The 16,405-nt window shown below is 38.5% G+C and overlaps 1 protein-coding gene across 3 annotated transcripts in view; it reads right to left on the bottom strand.

The window, feature by feature from the left end:
* Nucleotides 1-16,405, bottom strand: part of BAZ2B (bromodomain adjacent to zinc finger domain 2B) — a 111,050-nt gene that overhangs the window by 52,947 nt on the left and 41,698 nt on the right. For 2 of the 3 annotated variants that reach the window (XM_053947950.1, XM_053947949.1), the window contains exons 2-3: nucleotides 11,474-11,533; nucleotides 4,730-4,885 (exon numbers count right to left, since the gene is read on the bottom strand). In XM_053947950.1, coding sequence (XP_053803925.1) covers nucleotides 4,730-4,883 — 154 coding nt within the window. In that variant the 5' untranslated portion in view covers nucleotides 4,884-4,885; nucleotides 11,474-11,533. The remainder of the gene's footprint in view (nucleotides 1-4,729; nucleotides 4,886-11,473; nucleotides 11,534-16,405) is intronic. The other variant, XM_053947948.1, reaches the window with a different exon arrangement.

Here is a 16,405-nt window from a genome sequence, read left to right on the forward strand (position 1 = left end):
TCGGGATGGGGAGGGCTCCATTTGAATAGTTTGTTTCTTATACCCTCTGTCATTACTGCTGCTATTAATATTTGTTTTCTTATCTCATCTCTGTTTCCAGTTAATTGTACTCATCTCAATCTGTGACCTCTGCTTTTTGTGCCTCCAATTTTCCTCTCCAGCCCTCTTCAACAGCAAGGGTGGTGGTGAAGGGCAGGGGAGAAGTGAGTGGCAATGTGGTCTCAGTGGAAGGACTAAAGCTAGATGAACCAGACTAAAAATTACATGCAAAATGTAAGCATAGCTAGACCTCTGCTTACCTTAAACAATAAGGAGACTGAAGCTAATACAGAAAGAAAAATATGTGAAAAGGAAAATGAACAGGGGAAGTGACCAGAAAAAAATAGAGAAATTATTTGAGCTGCTATGCACTGGAAAGTTGGGGAAGGGCAGCACAGAAGAGAGCAGGCACTGATGCTGTGCTGCTCTCACATACATGCTGAGCAAGTCAGCATGTATGCATAGGGTAGGACAAGGTAAGAATACATAATAGCTAAGATGAGAGACAAAAATCAAAGGTCTAGAAATTCTGTAATCCTGGTAGAGGAAATCTCATAGGAGTTCAGAACTAAACTTCAGCTTTAGAGATAGCCTGAACACAAGTATGGAAAACAAATCATGGAATTCTCAGACTGTAAAAGCATACATAACCAGAAGAACAATGTAGTCCCTAATGGAGAGAAAAAGCAGGAAAAGACTGACATCAAAAAACATTAAACTCATGTGTGCCATCCTTTAATATAAAGAGCATCACGTTAAAAAGGACAGCATGAGAAACACCGAGCATTCTCTGTTTTCCAGGAGACTCACATTATCAACAAAGGCCTCTTCACACTGGCCATGCTTCTGGTGGAGTCCTACAGAAACCATTAACTTGTTAATCCTACTTCTCCCTCTACTTGTTTTAAACATTATTACTGTGTTTGTGTATATAAGGAATAATTCTGGAATGAGTTCCTGACTGCAGTAACACATCCTATTGAGTGTTAGGAACATAAGGGCATTCACTAGGATCTTTCATTTATTAGCAACTACAAGGCAACGTAACAGGATTACTACAAATACAGTGCAGGGAAATTCCTCTTACTGATTTTACATTTCTGGTTCAGGTGGCTTTTTTTCCTTCCTCCAAGACAAAAAGAGATTTTCACTTCAATGATGCTAACTATTGCAGGTGATGTGTAGTGTAATTCTCTAAACTTCTGACATGAGTTTAAAAGCATCACGTTTCAGGCCCACATTTGCTGAATTTAGTTCAAATGGCTTTAACATCACTTCGTAAAGTATCACAAAAAAGACCCAAAAACCAACGATAACCAACCCAAACCTCATTTGTATATCTTCATCCACAATGTTTCTCTCTCACAGACCACAGTGGTGATTCTTAATCATGCTGATGAGCAGCATTGCATTGCAAAGTTTCATAATACTTTGAAGACTTTCCAAGTTAAAAGAATCTTTGAGATCGTTCATCAACTTTCTTCATCATACAGAAAGTGCAGCTAACTGTACACTATACTACACACTATTATGGCCTTGAAAGAAGACATACCAAATGTGCTAAGCCATTATCTAAGGTATCTAGGAAAGAGAAGTCATCCATTTTAAAATATGCATTTAAACACATGGAAGAAATAAATCAAAAATTGTAGAAGTCTTGTAACACTACACTGAACTGTAATGACATTTTCTCTCTTTCTTATCTCACAAAAATACTAACAGTCTGCTTACCAATTAATTAGGAAATAGTATTTCCTTAATTTTCCTATTTTAGTGTTCACTCTTCAAGTTACTAACTTACTTTAAACATGCTCCGCATAGCTAAATTTCTTATTAAATCTCACTCCTTAACATTCTTGGCTTACTTTCAAATAGGTTAAATATTTTTGAGCTCAGTTTTTGAAATTCTACTAACCACTGCACAGATACATGATTGAAAGCATTATTCCAAAGGGCAAAATACATTTCAACAATGCTGGTCTCTTAGTAACAAAGAATTACTTTGGGCATTTATGTACACAATTTAAAAATTGTTCTGGATCTCATTAAGGAGAAAGAGAACTCCAAAAAGACTGAAGAATTTTGCTTTAACAAAAACAGCTTCTGGTCTGAGAAAAAAAAATTGTTGTGTTTTGTTATTTAATAAAAAGTTAATGAACTTCCCTTTTTTGAAAATTAAAAATTAAAGACCTTCCCGATCTGGTAACATCAAAACAATACAGCTTAAAATGTTCAGCTTAGAATGGTTTCGCACACTAGTATTATTGCTTTTCGTAAAGACAAAACACTGAATTATGATTTTATTAAGAGAAAAGGCTATTGATTTATATTCTTCCAAAGCTGATAACACTCTCATGAGGGTGAACGTAAACCTCTTTCCAGAGGCAATTTACTTTTCCAATGCACCTTATTTTCAGCAATGGGTGAATAAGAAAAAAGCAAATAAAATATCTGTTTACTTGACTGGAATGCTTTAATTATTTAGAAACTAGTGCAAATTAACCAATTAAACTAACAGTATGTGATATATTCCACAATGGCTTCACACAAGTGCTTTTGTCTTTCTGACCTGGGAATATGCCAAAATAATTTACTTGTATTTTAATCTCCCTGGCAAAGCATAAAGAGTCCCAGTTCTAACTCATCATGTATCATGGGCACCTGACAGAGTATGCAATCAAGTTTATTGCAGAGACTACTTAATAGACTACTGATTGCTGTAAAGAAAATAAAGAGATCTTTTTGGGCTAAAAAGAACCTCTCTAATCTCATGCATTAAGATGCATTACCTTCTCTTAGTAAGAATAATTGCTCATTCTTAAAAAATTATTTTATTAGATACTAGAAAAATGCATTTTTAAATTTGAAGATAATTCAATTATCTGTTTGACAGACATTGTCGGGTTTTTAAAAATATTACAAGAGTCAAGAACGCCTCAGTTTAGAACTGGCTAGTATATAGTCTATCTTGGCTACAGACTTTCTTGAAAATTCAAGACAGGCAGCTGGCTGGCAGCATAAACACTTCAGTGAAATCTTTTCACAGTGGATACAACAGTAACCACAGTGCACGGTGTCAGCAGACAAACAGACATACTCATAAATAAAATTGATGGTATTGATAGTAAACTACATTTCAGCTTGGTTTTGGGAAGACAAAGTGTCCTTGCAAAATGATGTATGCTCTTAAACATCAGATGCAGCCAGGTAAACAATCTGACCATTAAAAAAAAAAAAAAAAAAAAAAGAATTCTGTAATTACTATCCATCTTTTTAACTATTAGCTATCAGACAGAAATTATACTTTTTAAAAAATAAAATATAAGAATAGAATTTTTAAAAGGCCTTTAGTAAAGAACCACCTCTGTTTTCTAATGAAGAACAAAACTGACAGTTTAGTACCTTTATTACATTATTCATCTGCTTCAGTCTTACTGTATTTTGGAAGACCAAATACATATCCCTATAAATGCACAGATCCTTAACAGTAGATACAGAATTACATGATGCAATACATACACAGCAAAAGCAGGAAGGAGAGGTAAATGAGTCACAGAAATCCTCATGTTAGGACTATACATTCACAGCCATATGGAAATTAACTCCTGCTACATTCTAGGAACCACCAAAAAAATCCATTTGAAATGGCATGGGCTAATGAATATAGACAAAAAATTCTTTTGGAGATGAATCTTTAGTGGGGTACTGAAAAATGAAACACGTTGTTATTTATTCCAGGAGAGTTTTAGTTAAGAATTCTCTGGCTGATTTTAGAGAAATTGAAATAAATTGTTGAGACATAACTCTAGGTCTGGAGACATTCTGGTTTCAGCTTCTTGGGGCAGCTGCAAATGAACAAATGCAGGGTGAAGTTGGGGACTTGGAATCTACTCATTACTTATTATCAAGCTGTATCAGTTTGGAGAATATACTTTTGCTCATTTTTTTTCTGAAAACAGGGGATTACCATGAATTTAAGCTGAAAAAAATTCCCATTTACCATATATCATTTAAGAATCAGGCTAACAGAAATAACGTTCTCCAAAAAAAGATCTGTTTACCAACAGTTAAGTGAGAAACAGCAGGGAAGAGTTTACTGTTTCTTGTTCTGTGGATGACGTTTGCATTATTCAGCTGAAATAGGAGTTTCAATCACAAAAATTAGATTCTTGCATGGAGGAATCTTCCATATATATTTCTGATTCAAGGTAAGATATTTCACTCTAGTCAATATTACCCAAGACTGTGACATTGTGAAATTTATCTTTTCCATTTCAAGCTCCATTAGAAGAAACTATTCCTCCAAATGTAAAACAACACTATGGGCTGGGCTTAAATGCTGAGAACATGATGTATGTTCAAGAAGCTGGTTACTGCAACTTAATCTGAAAGTGGCACAGAGTTTGCTAGATGAACCCTTTATTTTATCCTTGCTTTCAAGGCAGCCTTGCAAACTGATTTTTTTTCCACATTTTAAATAGGTAATTTTTAATTAATTTCATTCCATCAATAAGTAAGTATTATGTAAAATGTATTCACAGCAAATGAATGTTACTTGGCAAAACCAAACACCACAAACATTTTTCTTGGATGCATCTGTGCAACCTTATTATGTTTGATTTGTAATAGCAATTACAACTGCTGACAAACACTAAAATTACATTGCAATATAGACTTGAGTAATTTTTACCACATGTGTTGATTGTGGAGCTCAGTGTCGCGGCTCCAGAGGAAAGGCCACCTTTCGATACTTCTGAAGTTACCGATGGTGTCGAAGATGCTGGAGTGGAAGCAGCTGCAGTAGAGGAGGCTGATGATGACGTTAACCGCTCTCCAGACTCCATATCTGGAAGAGAGAAGATAAATATCTGTCTTCCATGGCAGCAAAGGAAACCACAAGGGACTACGGGGGCTGTCTGTGCTGACTGTGTCTCAGGATCTGCACTAAATTCTCAAGAGGTTCCCAGGAGACCTTCACATGAGAGGTACATCCCATTAACAGCACCCATCTGTCAGGGAACTCAGCAGAGCTGCAGCACTGTGGGAATTTGGTACTGCTGTTCAGAGTTACACCATATTTCTACTTGAATGCCTCCACCACACCTTGTGCTCAGGAGCTTCATTTCAGCTCAGGCTGGAAGCCTCAGCCCTTGGCAGCCCATCACTCTTGCAGCCTGCCTGTGCCCCTGCATCTTGGCTACATCCCATGTTCTAGCTGCCCTCTAGGATGGCATCAGCTCCCATCTACTGCTACTTCTGATCAGACAACTGGACAGATGCTGGGCCAGACAGATTCCACTATTCTGTCTAATCCTGTGACCAGCACTGTGCTGGAGTAGGCAAAAGCCCTGCCTGTGTAATCCTCAACTGCCATCTCATCCCCCCTTGCAGAGCAGCCCTGCTCTTTGCTGCTCCCTGACAGCCAACTTTAAAGAACCTGTACTGCATGCCAAAATGTCCATATCTAGACTCTTAATTTAAGGAAAGACCCAGCAATTACGGTGAGATAGTATAAATACAAGAACTCCTGTAAGTTGCTAGGGGTTTTTGGTGGTGGTGGTGTTTCCTGGTGAGCTTTTCATGCAAAAATAAGACATTTATCTGTGCCATGAATTAATTGCCTAAATTAAAAGTCACCAGACTTATTTCATGGAACAAGTATGCATATTTTAAGAGAAAGAGACAGTAAAGTTATTATTAAAAACACTAGAAAAAGTGTTTGGACAATACTCTCAGGCACATTGTGTGGCTCTTGGGGATGGTCTTGTGCAGGGACAGGAGTTAGACTCAATGATCTTTGCGGGTCCTTTCCAACTCAGCATATTCTGTGAAGTAGTTTCTCAAATACTTAAGAAGTGCAGCCAAGCCAATGATGTCTTTTCGCAGTGGTAGCAGCATCAACAGACTGTCTGACTCAATCTGCCAGAGCAGCAGATGATGGTGAGTCAGGATCACAGTATAAATAAGGTGGGGAAAAAATTCCAAAGTCCCTGTACTATCAAAAATGCCATGAGACTACGCATATTGAACTCTTAACTGGGAAACTTCCAAGAAACCTGTTCCTGTCGTGGAGTCTCCCTCATGGACAGAGGCAACACCTTTTCTCAGATTTACACCTGAAATCTGAGGGGTAAGTACTGAACCTAAATCAAACAACTTATAAAATCTCATTCCCAGCACTTGTAAAGCAGAATGCCAAGTACACAAGAAAGACACACTTTTCCAAATTCTATTTTAAACAATTTAGAAAACTGGTATGTTAAACAGCACTTCTGATCCAAAGTTGTATTAAACACTGACTTCACAAATGCACACTTGGAGAGACAGCATAAAACCTGTTATCTGCTTCTCCAGAAAGTAGATTCTTGGTTTGTCTCAGACAGTAAAAATGAAACTTAAAAAGCCATAGCAAATACAACAACAAATCAAGGGAGAAACACAAAATGCTGTGAAGATACAGTGCCCATTTTAACTAAAGTGTTCATTCCTTGTCACCAATAGTTTTTATACATTGCAATTTCTATGCACAAGGAAAGTCTCCAGGCTTTGCAAGCTAGCAGGACAAAGCATACTACTTCGGGAAAGTGAAAACTGCCAACACGGGAGGTACAGTCTGTCATACAGAATTGCCTATCCTCTGCACCAACTGCAAACAGCCCCTCCACCCCCAACAGCACCTAAAGACTTCACTGCTTTTATTCTTTACAGCCCAATTTATCATTAATTGTTTTCACACATGGAGAAAAAAACCTAATTTTTTTCTGTAAACACAGAAATATCATCTACTTACACTGATATGGCGCCAAAAAGGTATCTACTGCTATACTGAATATTAGGGGTATGACCTTCTCCTTCAGAACAATAGTAGAAGTAACAAAACTATTTACTTCAGAAAATTTATGAAGGGAAAATATTATGAAGCATTTTGATTTTTTCATTCAGCACTCCTAAATACATACTTTTCTCCATTTAAACCTTTTTCATCCATAGTTAAAGAATACTTAATTCGTTTTTAACAGTCGGTAACTACAATCAATCTAATGTGCTAATCAGTGGAGATAGGTCACTGGAAAATACTGCATGTAGTGTTTATTACATATATATGTCCCTTAACTTTTACAACTATTCTGAAGTATAATAATTAACAAAATCCCATTCATAAGGGACTATGGTTTTAGTTTGCATCTACGGACTTAAGTCCACAGCATTCGCAAACACACAGTAAAAAGATTTACTATGTTTGGTATATGGACATCAATAGACACAAATTATTATGACAAAGTGATTTTTTTAGTCACTATGAATGACTAAACTTACTTGAGGCCAACAAGTAGTCCTTGTACAAATTAAAATTTGTTGTATTTTGGTATTGTTTTAATTATGTCTACAGCGAAGTCACTATATTTACAGAGAGCGTAAGGGAAATTAGAAACAAATAAAAATGGTATTATTACAGTATTTCCTTGTAAAAGGAAAGGTACTTATAAACTTTAACACACTCCATTTGAAACTCAGGATTGAAACTTCATATTTTACATTTCCTCACAAAAACATCCATAGCTCTCAAATTTCTAAAAAAAGGAAACTGTAATGCTGTGTGTAATAATAAAACATTAAAATAAGTCTTTTCCATAAAATCACAGAATCCAACCTAATTCGGTGAAAAAGACTTCAATATCATCAAGTGCAACCTGTGCTCGATCCCCACCTTGCCACTCAGACCAGAGCACTGAGTGCCACATCCAGCCGTACCTGGAACACCTCCAAGGATGAGGACTCCATCACCCGCCTGGGATGCCCCTTCCAGTGCCTGATTGTCCTTTCCATGAAGAAATTCCTCTGATGTCCAACCAGACCCTCCCCTGGCACAGCCTGAGGCCGTTCCCTCTTGTCCTGTCCCTGTCCCCTGGGAGCAGAGCCCGACCCCCACCTGGTGGTTACACCTTCCCGTCAGGGAGTAGAGAGGGAAAAGGTTCCCAGGAGCCTCCTGTTCTCCAGGCTGAGCTCTCCCTCAGCTGCTCCTGGTGCTCCAGCCCCTTCTTCAGCTCTGTTTCAGTCTCTGGACTAGCTCCTGTCCCTCAGTGTCTTCTTTTTCGCAAAGACTCAGAATGAGGCACAGCACCCAAGTTGCCTCAGCAGTGCCAACTAGATGTCAACGCCCTGGTCCTGCTGGGGCTGATACGAGCCAAGTGCCCTTGGCCATCTTGCCCACCCGGGCACACCTAGGCTCATGTACAGCCACTTCCACCCCAGGGCCTTTTCCAGCTTATGAACCACTCTGCCTCCAGCCTGGAGCACTGCAGGGGATTGCTGTGATCCAAATGCAGGACCCAGCACTTCACCTTACTGAACCTCAGTTAGCTGCCCTTGGCCCATCAATCCAGACTGTCCAGATCCCTCTGCACAGCCTTCCTAACCTTCCTACCCGCAAGCAGATCAACAATCCCGCCCAACATGGTGTCATCCGCAAATTTACTGAGGGTGCCCACAATCCTCTCCTCCCGATCACTGATAAAGATATTGAACGGGACTGGCCCCAGTGCAGAGCCATGGGGACACCACTCGTGACCAATCCCAGCTGCAAGTAATTCCATTCACCACCACCCTCTGGGCCTGGCCATACAGCCAGATCTTAACCCAGCAAAGAGTGCACCTGTCCAAGCCATGGGCTGCCTGTTTCTCCAGGAGAATGTTGTGGGAGACAATATCAAAGGCTTTGCTGAAGTCCAGGCAGACACATCGACAGCCTTCCCCTAATTCACTAGGCAGGTCACCTGGTCACAAAAGGAGATCAGGTTGGTCAGACAGAGCCTGTCATTCCTAAAGCCCTGCTGGCTGGGCCTGCTCCCCTGGTTATCCTGCCTGTGCCATGTGACCGCACCCAAGATGATCTGTTCCATAACCTTCCTGGGCACTGAGGTCAGGCTGACAGGCCTGGAGTTCCTCAGATGTCAGCATCTAAAGTATTTTATAAATAAGCATAGTTAAGAACCACCTACAAGCAATCCATGTTTGAGTCATAAATAAGAAGACATCTTTGGCAAATCAATACTTTTTAAATACAGAAAAGTAAATATAGCTATACTTGCAAGCTTTTAACTAACATAAGCCATCTGTTTGTGCAAATAAGAACTGGGAGAACAGTAATAAGCTGCCCTTTTAAGGCTCCCCTCTCTCTCTCACCCCCACCCTGCTCCTTTTATTTCAGTTTGCAGGGGTCTGGGAAGTGTTTTTGAGAGGGTGCTTTTTCAAACTTTAATTTAGCTACTTCTTTAATGTCTTTAATAGAGAACTGGAATATTGGTATTTTCTGAATTATTTTGAATGGAAGAAATTTACATTCTTCTCCTAGAGACATACATACTTTTGATTTCAAACTAAGTTAACTCTTAATTATGTTTAATTACTCTAACCACAGCAGATGGCTAACTCCAAAAGAGATAATCCCCAAAACAGTCATTAGACAGGATCAGCAATAATTACACTGTAGACCTAATGCGTTCTGTGACTAAAAAGTCCATACCAGTTACAGCAGATCCACAGCCTTTTTAACCTCAAGTATAAGTGAGACATTTGTTTCATTGCAGTTATTCTGTCGGTCAGTAGTTATGAACTGCCATGAATGTTTTTAAATCTCTCATATTTGTAAAAGAGAAAAATCATTAAGTAAAACTAGGAAGAAAATTACTTTTAAAAATTTTCCTGGTGTAGTGATTTATGTCAGTTCCTCTCAATGTTTTGCTCGAAATTCCAGCTATTTTTCCAGAATTTCCCATGGTGAATAATCATCATTAATGCAACTTAACCCAATGAAAACAGAAAGTAATCTCTCAGTTAAAAGGAACAAAGAAGGGAAGTATGTGAAGCTTTACACAAGAAAAGTGTTGTCTTTTTGAGGAAAAAAAAATTACTAATGTTTAGTACAAATAGAAACACTAAAAAAAAAAAGATTTACTAAAGGAAACAACAATCAAATAATTTTCAAATATATCAAGTTGAAATTTCTTTACAGTCAAACACCTACCTATTCTATGCTCAAAATATTCACAGAAATGTACCCTTATGCAGAAGAAAAACCCTTTTCTTACTCTTATCCTATCAATGTTAGCTGGGATGCGTGAATACTATGAAGCGTATTTTGAAGACATCTAAACACTACACTAACTCATATCCAATTTCCAGTTTAACTTCTACAGTCCCATGTACTGCTTCCTTATTTCAATTATTACCTCTAACACAATGAAAAAGAAGTTGAGTAAAAATATGCTTCAGTTTTTCTCAATGACCAAGTGAAATTTGTAACAACTTTATGACCCCAAACTATAGAAGAGTCCCACAATACTGTGTTCTCTTGCCTTACAGCAAGGTATTTAATTGCATCATAATAATATTGTCACTCTGCCACTAGTTCTTGTGTCAATGACTGCTCCGATGCCAGAAATATTGCAGCTGATGAAGGGAAGCACATCAGAGTCTCAGAACACACAGTCCAGCACATCACAAATGCAAAATGCAGTGTCTAAAAAGGTCATGCTCAGAAGGTAAACGCGGAGCATGGATGCTAGCTCAGAGGTGACTCAGCAGGCCAAGCAGTACCTATGCGTTCCACACCTTCCACAAGGGCCACAGAACAAGGTCAAAACAGAAGTGTGGTCAAAACAAGTGGTGTGACAAAAAACCCCACAAAACAAGCAAGCACACTGACCAAACTTCAGGTGAGAATGAAGTGAGGTACCCACAGGAATGGTCGCAGCTCCTTACAGACAGACTATGGACACCAGAGGCTCCCACTGATGCTCCCTGCTCTGCTGACAAGGCCTGGTCACAGACCTTCCAACACACAGTCTACTACTGCTAGGTTGGTAAAACAGTGATGTTTTACACATTGAGATTTTTAAACTCAAATAAAAGTGCCTATATACTTGGTGAGATCCACTGTCTCAAACACTGTACAAACCAGAAAAGCCAAGTTAACTGCTACATATTGCAAATTTTGCAGAATGTCATTGCAATTATGTCACTTTCAATAATTTGCTCTAAGTACTTTGTGTAAAATTCGCTGGGAAAAAAAGTCACCACAACAAAACTTCTTTTACTAAATCAACAACAACAACAAGACCTTTTTTTGTGAATCAACAGCAAGACTGGCTTGTGTTTCAAAGCTATCATACAAAGACACTTCTATGCACAAATACACTTAATATCTTACTGCCAGTTATACTGTGTGAGGCAGACTGTACGCTCCTGTGTTACATTCTAAATGGGCTTTATAGCCTTCTCCTGACTCACATCACCCATATTTGATCAGCGATATGACAGCTCATTGTTTATTGCATCAGAATCCACTGCAGTGAAAGCATTCATAAAATCACATCGATATCACAATTCCATATATATTTGTTTTAACAGACTTTACCCACATAAGGTGACTTACTAAAAGCCACTTCAAAGAAGACCCAACTCTTAGCCTCGGTATGACGGAGTCATGACTGGCCTGGCAAAAAGAGAAACAGAGAAGGGAGTCAGTTGCCATTCTACTCTTTAATAATACGTAGTGGCCATTTTAAATAGTCTCAGGATAAAATGACATTTTAAACAATGCATCTATTTTGACTCTATCCAACAGGATAAACCCATCATTAAACAATACATGCAAAAAAAAGTTGCAACTCAAAAACTTATTTTCTCCTATTTTACAAGTAACTGTGTTGCTTTCCATTAGAAATAAACATCACTTTTTCGTGATTTTCATGATTATGGTAAAGAAAGAATAGTTATAATGACAGAGGGCATTAAAATTCACTTTACATTCCATGGAGGGAGGAGGGACACAGAGGTCAAGTTAAACTACAATCCTTCATAAGCCTCACTTCGGGACAAACCTCAGAGTATATTTCTGAAAGCTGCATAATGCTGGGCAAGAAATCTAACCTATCCAATCTGTACTACAAAAACTGTATGGCCGTACTAAGTATCCATGAGGCAACACAGCACCACAGAGAGGTATTTAATGTTGAAGTGACCCAAGGCTCCTTAAATGTTTCAAATCCAGAGTAACAACACTAAGAATCTGGTTCAAACAAATATATAAACAGAATCATAGAATGGTTTGGGTTGGAAGGGACCTTAAAAGCTCATTTCATTACACATACACACACCACCACAGGCAGGGACACCTTCCACTGGATGAGGCTGCCCACAGACCCATCCAGCTTGGCTTTTAACAGTGCCAGGGATGGGGAGATCACAATTGCTATGGTCAACCTGTCCCTGTGCCTTACCACCCTCAATTTCTTCCTAACATCCCATCTAAACCTACCCTCCTAAAATAAAATCTATCTGCATTATCTGTTATTCTGTATGAGGTTATCAACTTTTAGCAATTACCACTTTTAATAAGAACACACATCACTTATTTTCACGTCTATGTTGGATTTGGAAAGGAGAAGTTCACACCATCACCCTCAAAACACAGAAGTGGATGGGTGGGATCAGTCAGGAATGCTCACCCTACAAAAGCAGCTGCCCAAGCCACTTCTTGCAGCACAGCAAATTTCAGATGACAAGAAAGGAACCAACCTGTAAGTTACTTTTACCAACAGAAAAGCTGTGCAATTCATCCAGCTCAAGAAGAGGAGCAGTCAGGACGCAGATATCAGGGTGGCAATTGTAGAGTGCAACTCTGTGCAGACATTGAGGCTTACAGACACTCCACTCATGGAGTGGAGATGATGGCACTACACATCTGTATTCCAACGCTGCTAAGCAGATTCCAAACAGCAAATAGTGGTACCACATAAAATTGATGCAAAGTCTGGACTCTTGTCATAACTGCAGAGGCTAAAATAATAGCATCTGAAGAACATTCAAACACAAAGATTCTCTGGCATCAGTCTAGTAAATGCCCCAAAGAGGTACGTTCACCCGATTTTGTCATCAAACCAAAACAAAAGATTCATCATTTCAGAACTGAGGTTTTACAAATCCTTCTGTTCCTAAAAAAACCCCAAACCAACAAACAAATGGATCACTGCAATACTTTATAGTGTCTTGGGATGAATATCAGTTTTTATTTTCATGCCTAACAGTTCAGCTTAAAGTCATGTTTCCAGTTTCAGTGTAAAAGCCCACTCTTCCATTCCCCACATATCTTTTGGTTTTTCAATATTCTGGTTATGAGACTTCAAGAACTTGGGGTTCATTTCCACCAGATTCTAGTACTACTACATCTTCTAAAGAAGCAAGACTTAGCATTTTATACTATTAGTTCAGTTTGTGAGGGCACTGAGCAAACTATCTACAACTACCTCTATAACTTTAAAATTATGAAGTATTATTCAATCTTTGCATAGTGGTAATCAATACAGCATTTTTTTAATGCATAGCAAAAATTCTTGCTTAGAGTGGTTCTGACCCACCCTAAGAACGGAAACCCACACTACTAGAAATCCTATGCAACAGTAGTTCAAAAATTAGTAAAAAAACTGGGATAGCTGAAGTCAATGCCTTTTTTTTCTGTGCTTTTTCAAAATCTAAATTTCAATCTGTCAGAGGCAAATTTTCTGCTTCTCGGGTGGTATTCTGCCACTCAGAAACTTACCTCCTGTTTAGCCATTGATTAGTACACCTCTTCCCATAGTTCAAAAGCCAGACTTGATCTCAAGCTCAAGATCGAGGCTTAGCAACAATTCCAGGCACTACAAAAGCTGGAGAAAACACCTACCGAGGGGGAGTGCCCTGTTGAACCTCTGATGGCAAAAGCTGGGAATCATTAAAAATTCAACAGTGCTTGTGCCAAACATGCTTTTTAGTACTTCTATATGTGAATCTTGCCTAACTTTGCCAAATAATAACAGAAGGCATTAAACCAACAGCTAACTTTTTGAAGCCTAAAGTATCTGCTCTAATATATATATGTATAAGAACTCTTAAAAGGAGCCACTACAAACAATGTGTTTTGCCTACTTGGTATTATTTTGCTTTAAGCTAGGAAAAATAACATAAAGAAATTACTGCATAGAGAAAACTTTAATTAATCTTTAAAAACATGATCTAAAGGAAAATTAATCTGGGGAAGAAATAACTACAAATCCAATATCTGTTTGGGTGTATAAATGCCATGTCTGTCAAAACAACAAGTTCAGAACCAGTAAAAAAAAAGATGCTGAGAAAAGGTTTCTTTTACCCTGAAGTCCTGAACTTACAGACCACATATACTCTAACAAGTAAGAGGGGGCAAAGATGGTAGGCAGAATCCTTCCTAACAAATGGTCTAGAGATTTTTTTGGGGGTTTTTGTTTGTTTTGGAGTTTTTAATCCTAACAATTTAAGTTATTATTCTAGTCCTTCAAATATTGCTAAAAGCTGTGACCACCAGCATACTCTGATGAGAAATGAATTATAGGTACCAAGTCAGAGTTCCAGAAAAGCATTCAGGAGAAACAAATCTTTTCAATGTGTTCCTGTACCAGCCTCAGGCTTTGCAATGGGTCCTGATTTTGTTTTAGAATAGCATCAAACTTCAGTCTCGTTATTCTAACATTAATATCATTTTACATTTAAACAAAAAGAGAAAAACCCAAACATCTAAATTGTACATTAGGTTTTCCAATGCCAGCAGAAACTAGTTTTAGCCCATGGGAGAGTGAAGAAGTCTATCAGCCTCTCACATCACTCACTAAGTTCTGGTACCCTGGCTAAAAAACTTATCATTGAGGAATGCTAATTCCTCAGTTTTTAACTTCTAAAAGCATCTTGCAGTGTCATCTAGCAGGAATGTAATAGTTCCCACTAATGGGCTGAGACACAGATAAATGGTTTCCACATTTTCATGCAGTTGCACTCTCATGGTTCTTTGGAAACCCAGAACCAGTTCCTGAAGGAAGCGTTACGTGCCATAACAGCCACTGTTTTGAGTCAGCTTCATCACTGGCATCCATTCCCTTTACCAAAATATCTTTCTTAGGTTATTTGTTCATTGTTTCTTCCAGTTTGAAAGGTATGATGATTTTTTTAAAATCTGAGACATTTAAGCAAAACAAAATCCCCACAAAACAGAGTCCACTAAAGTTTAGGTAAACAGAATAACTAGAAGGAAAAATAATGGGGGTCTTAAGACACAAATAAATAAAATTAAGCCTCAACAAAACCCACAGCAGGTATTACTGTGTCAGAAGACTATTCTGGCTGACTCCATTCACAACATTATTTTTACAAACCAAGCAGATGCAAATCTGACATCTTGATGTTATTTACAAACTTGAAATAAGTGCTTAGACACAAAAAGGCTGCCAGATCGCAATTTTATTTCTATAAACTGGAAAGAAAGAAGATAATAAGCCATCCATACTTCCATCTTCGAAACGAAAGTACTGTATCTATATATCAAGCTCCAACAAAGCCACATGCTAAACATTACATTTTCCTACATGATTAAAGCACACTGGTTAAAACACACAAGTCCACTTCTGCTGTACACTAGGTGTTGTTTTCTTCCAAAGCTTGAAAACCCTTTAAAGATTAACAGTGATACACATTGCAAATAAGCCACTCTTTAAAAAATTGAAGGCACTCTGCAAAGGCAAGCAGTCAGTGATGGTCGTATCTGACAGATAAAGCTGGGGCTGTCTTACGGGGTGTGGGAGCAGGAAGCCTAAGCAGTCCCAACTCCTGCTACCCAGCACTCAATTCAAGAGCTCCGTAGGGACCTATGGCTGGGCCCAGGGTTAGCTCCTGCCCTTCCCTGCACAGCAAAAACAGCTGTATCCTTTGGCCACTGCTGCCTCCCACACTTCCCTTCCCCCAGGCAGCCCAGGCAATGCAGCTCCTACAGCTCTCATCAGGGCTGTTCTACCTGCTCTGCAGGAAAAAGCTGAAGCTTGAGCCAACAAGGTCAGCTGTGAGGCACCAAGCTTTAAGAATCTCTTCTGAGATAGAATATGCAAAAAGATTACAAATAGCAAGGGAAACCTTTTCAAAACACTCAGATTGTAGGACATTGGAAAGAATGGAGCAGGGGTACAAGAAGATGGCTGGACAGCATGGAAGTCTGCTGGAAGACAATATATATGTTTTGCTGGTCCCCAAACTAGGACACTTCATAGACATAGTCAATATAAAGCACTACTGTAACTTATCAGGAGTATCATATTATATAAAGTTTATCTATTAACAGCAGCAATTCAGGATTTTGTTGTTTTTTTTTTTTTTTTAAATCAATAGAATCTTGTTTTGTAAGAGACATTAGGATAGGATAGTACTCCAGGTCACTGGGCTTCCAAATTAAATACCAGTATTAAAGGGCTTGTAAGGGAGGCAGCATGTCTATGAAACCTATGGCTATCCTGTGAAACCTTTATCTTTCAGT

The sequence above is a fragment of the Vidua chalybeata genome, chromosome 7 (assembly GCF_026979565.1).
Source record: "Vidua chalybeata isolate OUT-0048 chromosome 7, bVidCha1 merged haplotype, whole genome shotgun sequence".
NCBI classification, from domain to species: Eukaryota; Metazoa; Chordata; class Aves; order Passeriformes; family Viduidae; genus Vidua; species Vidua chalybeata.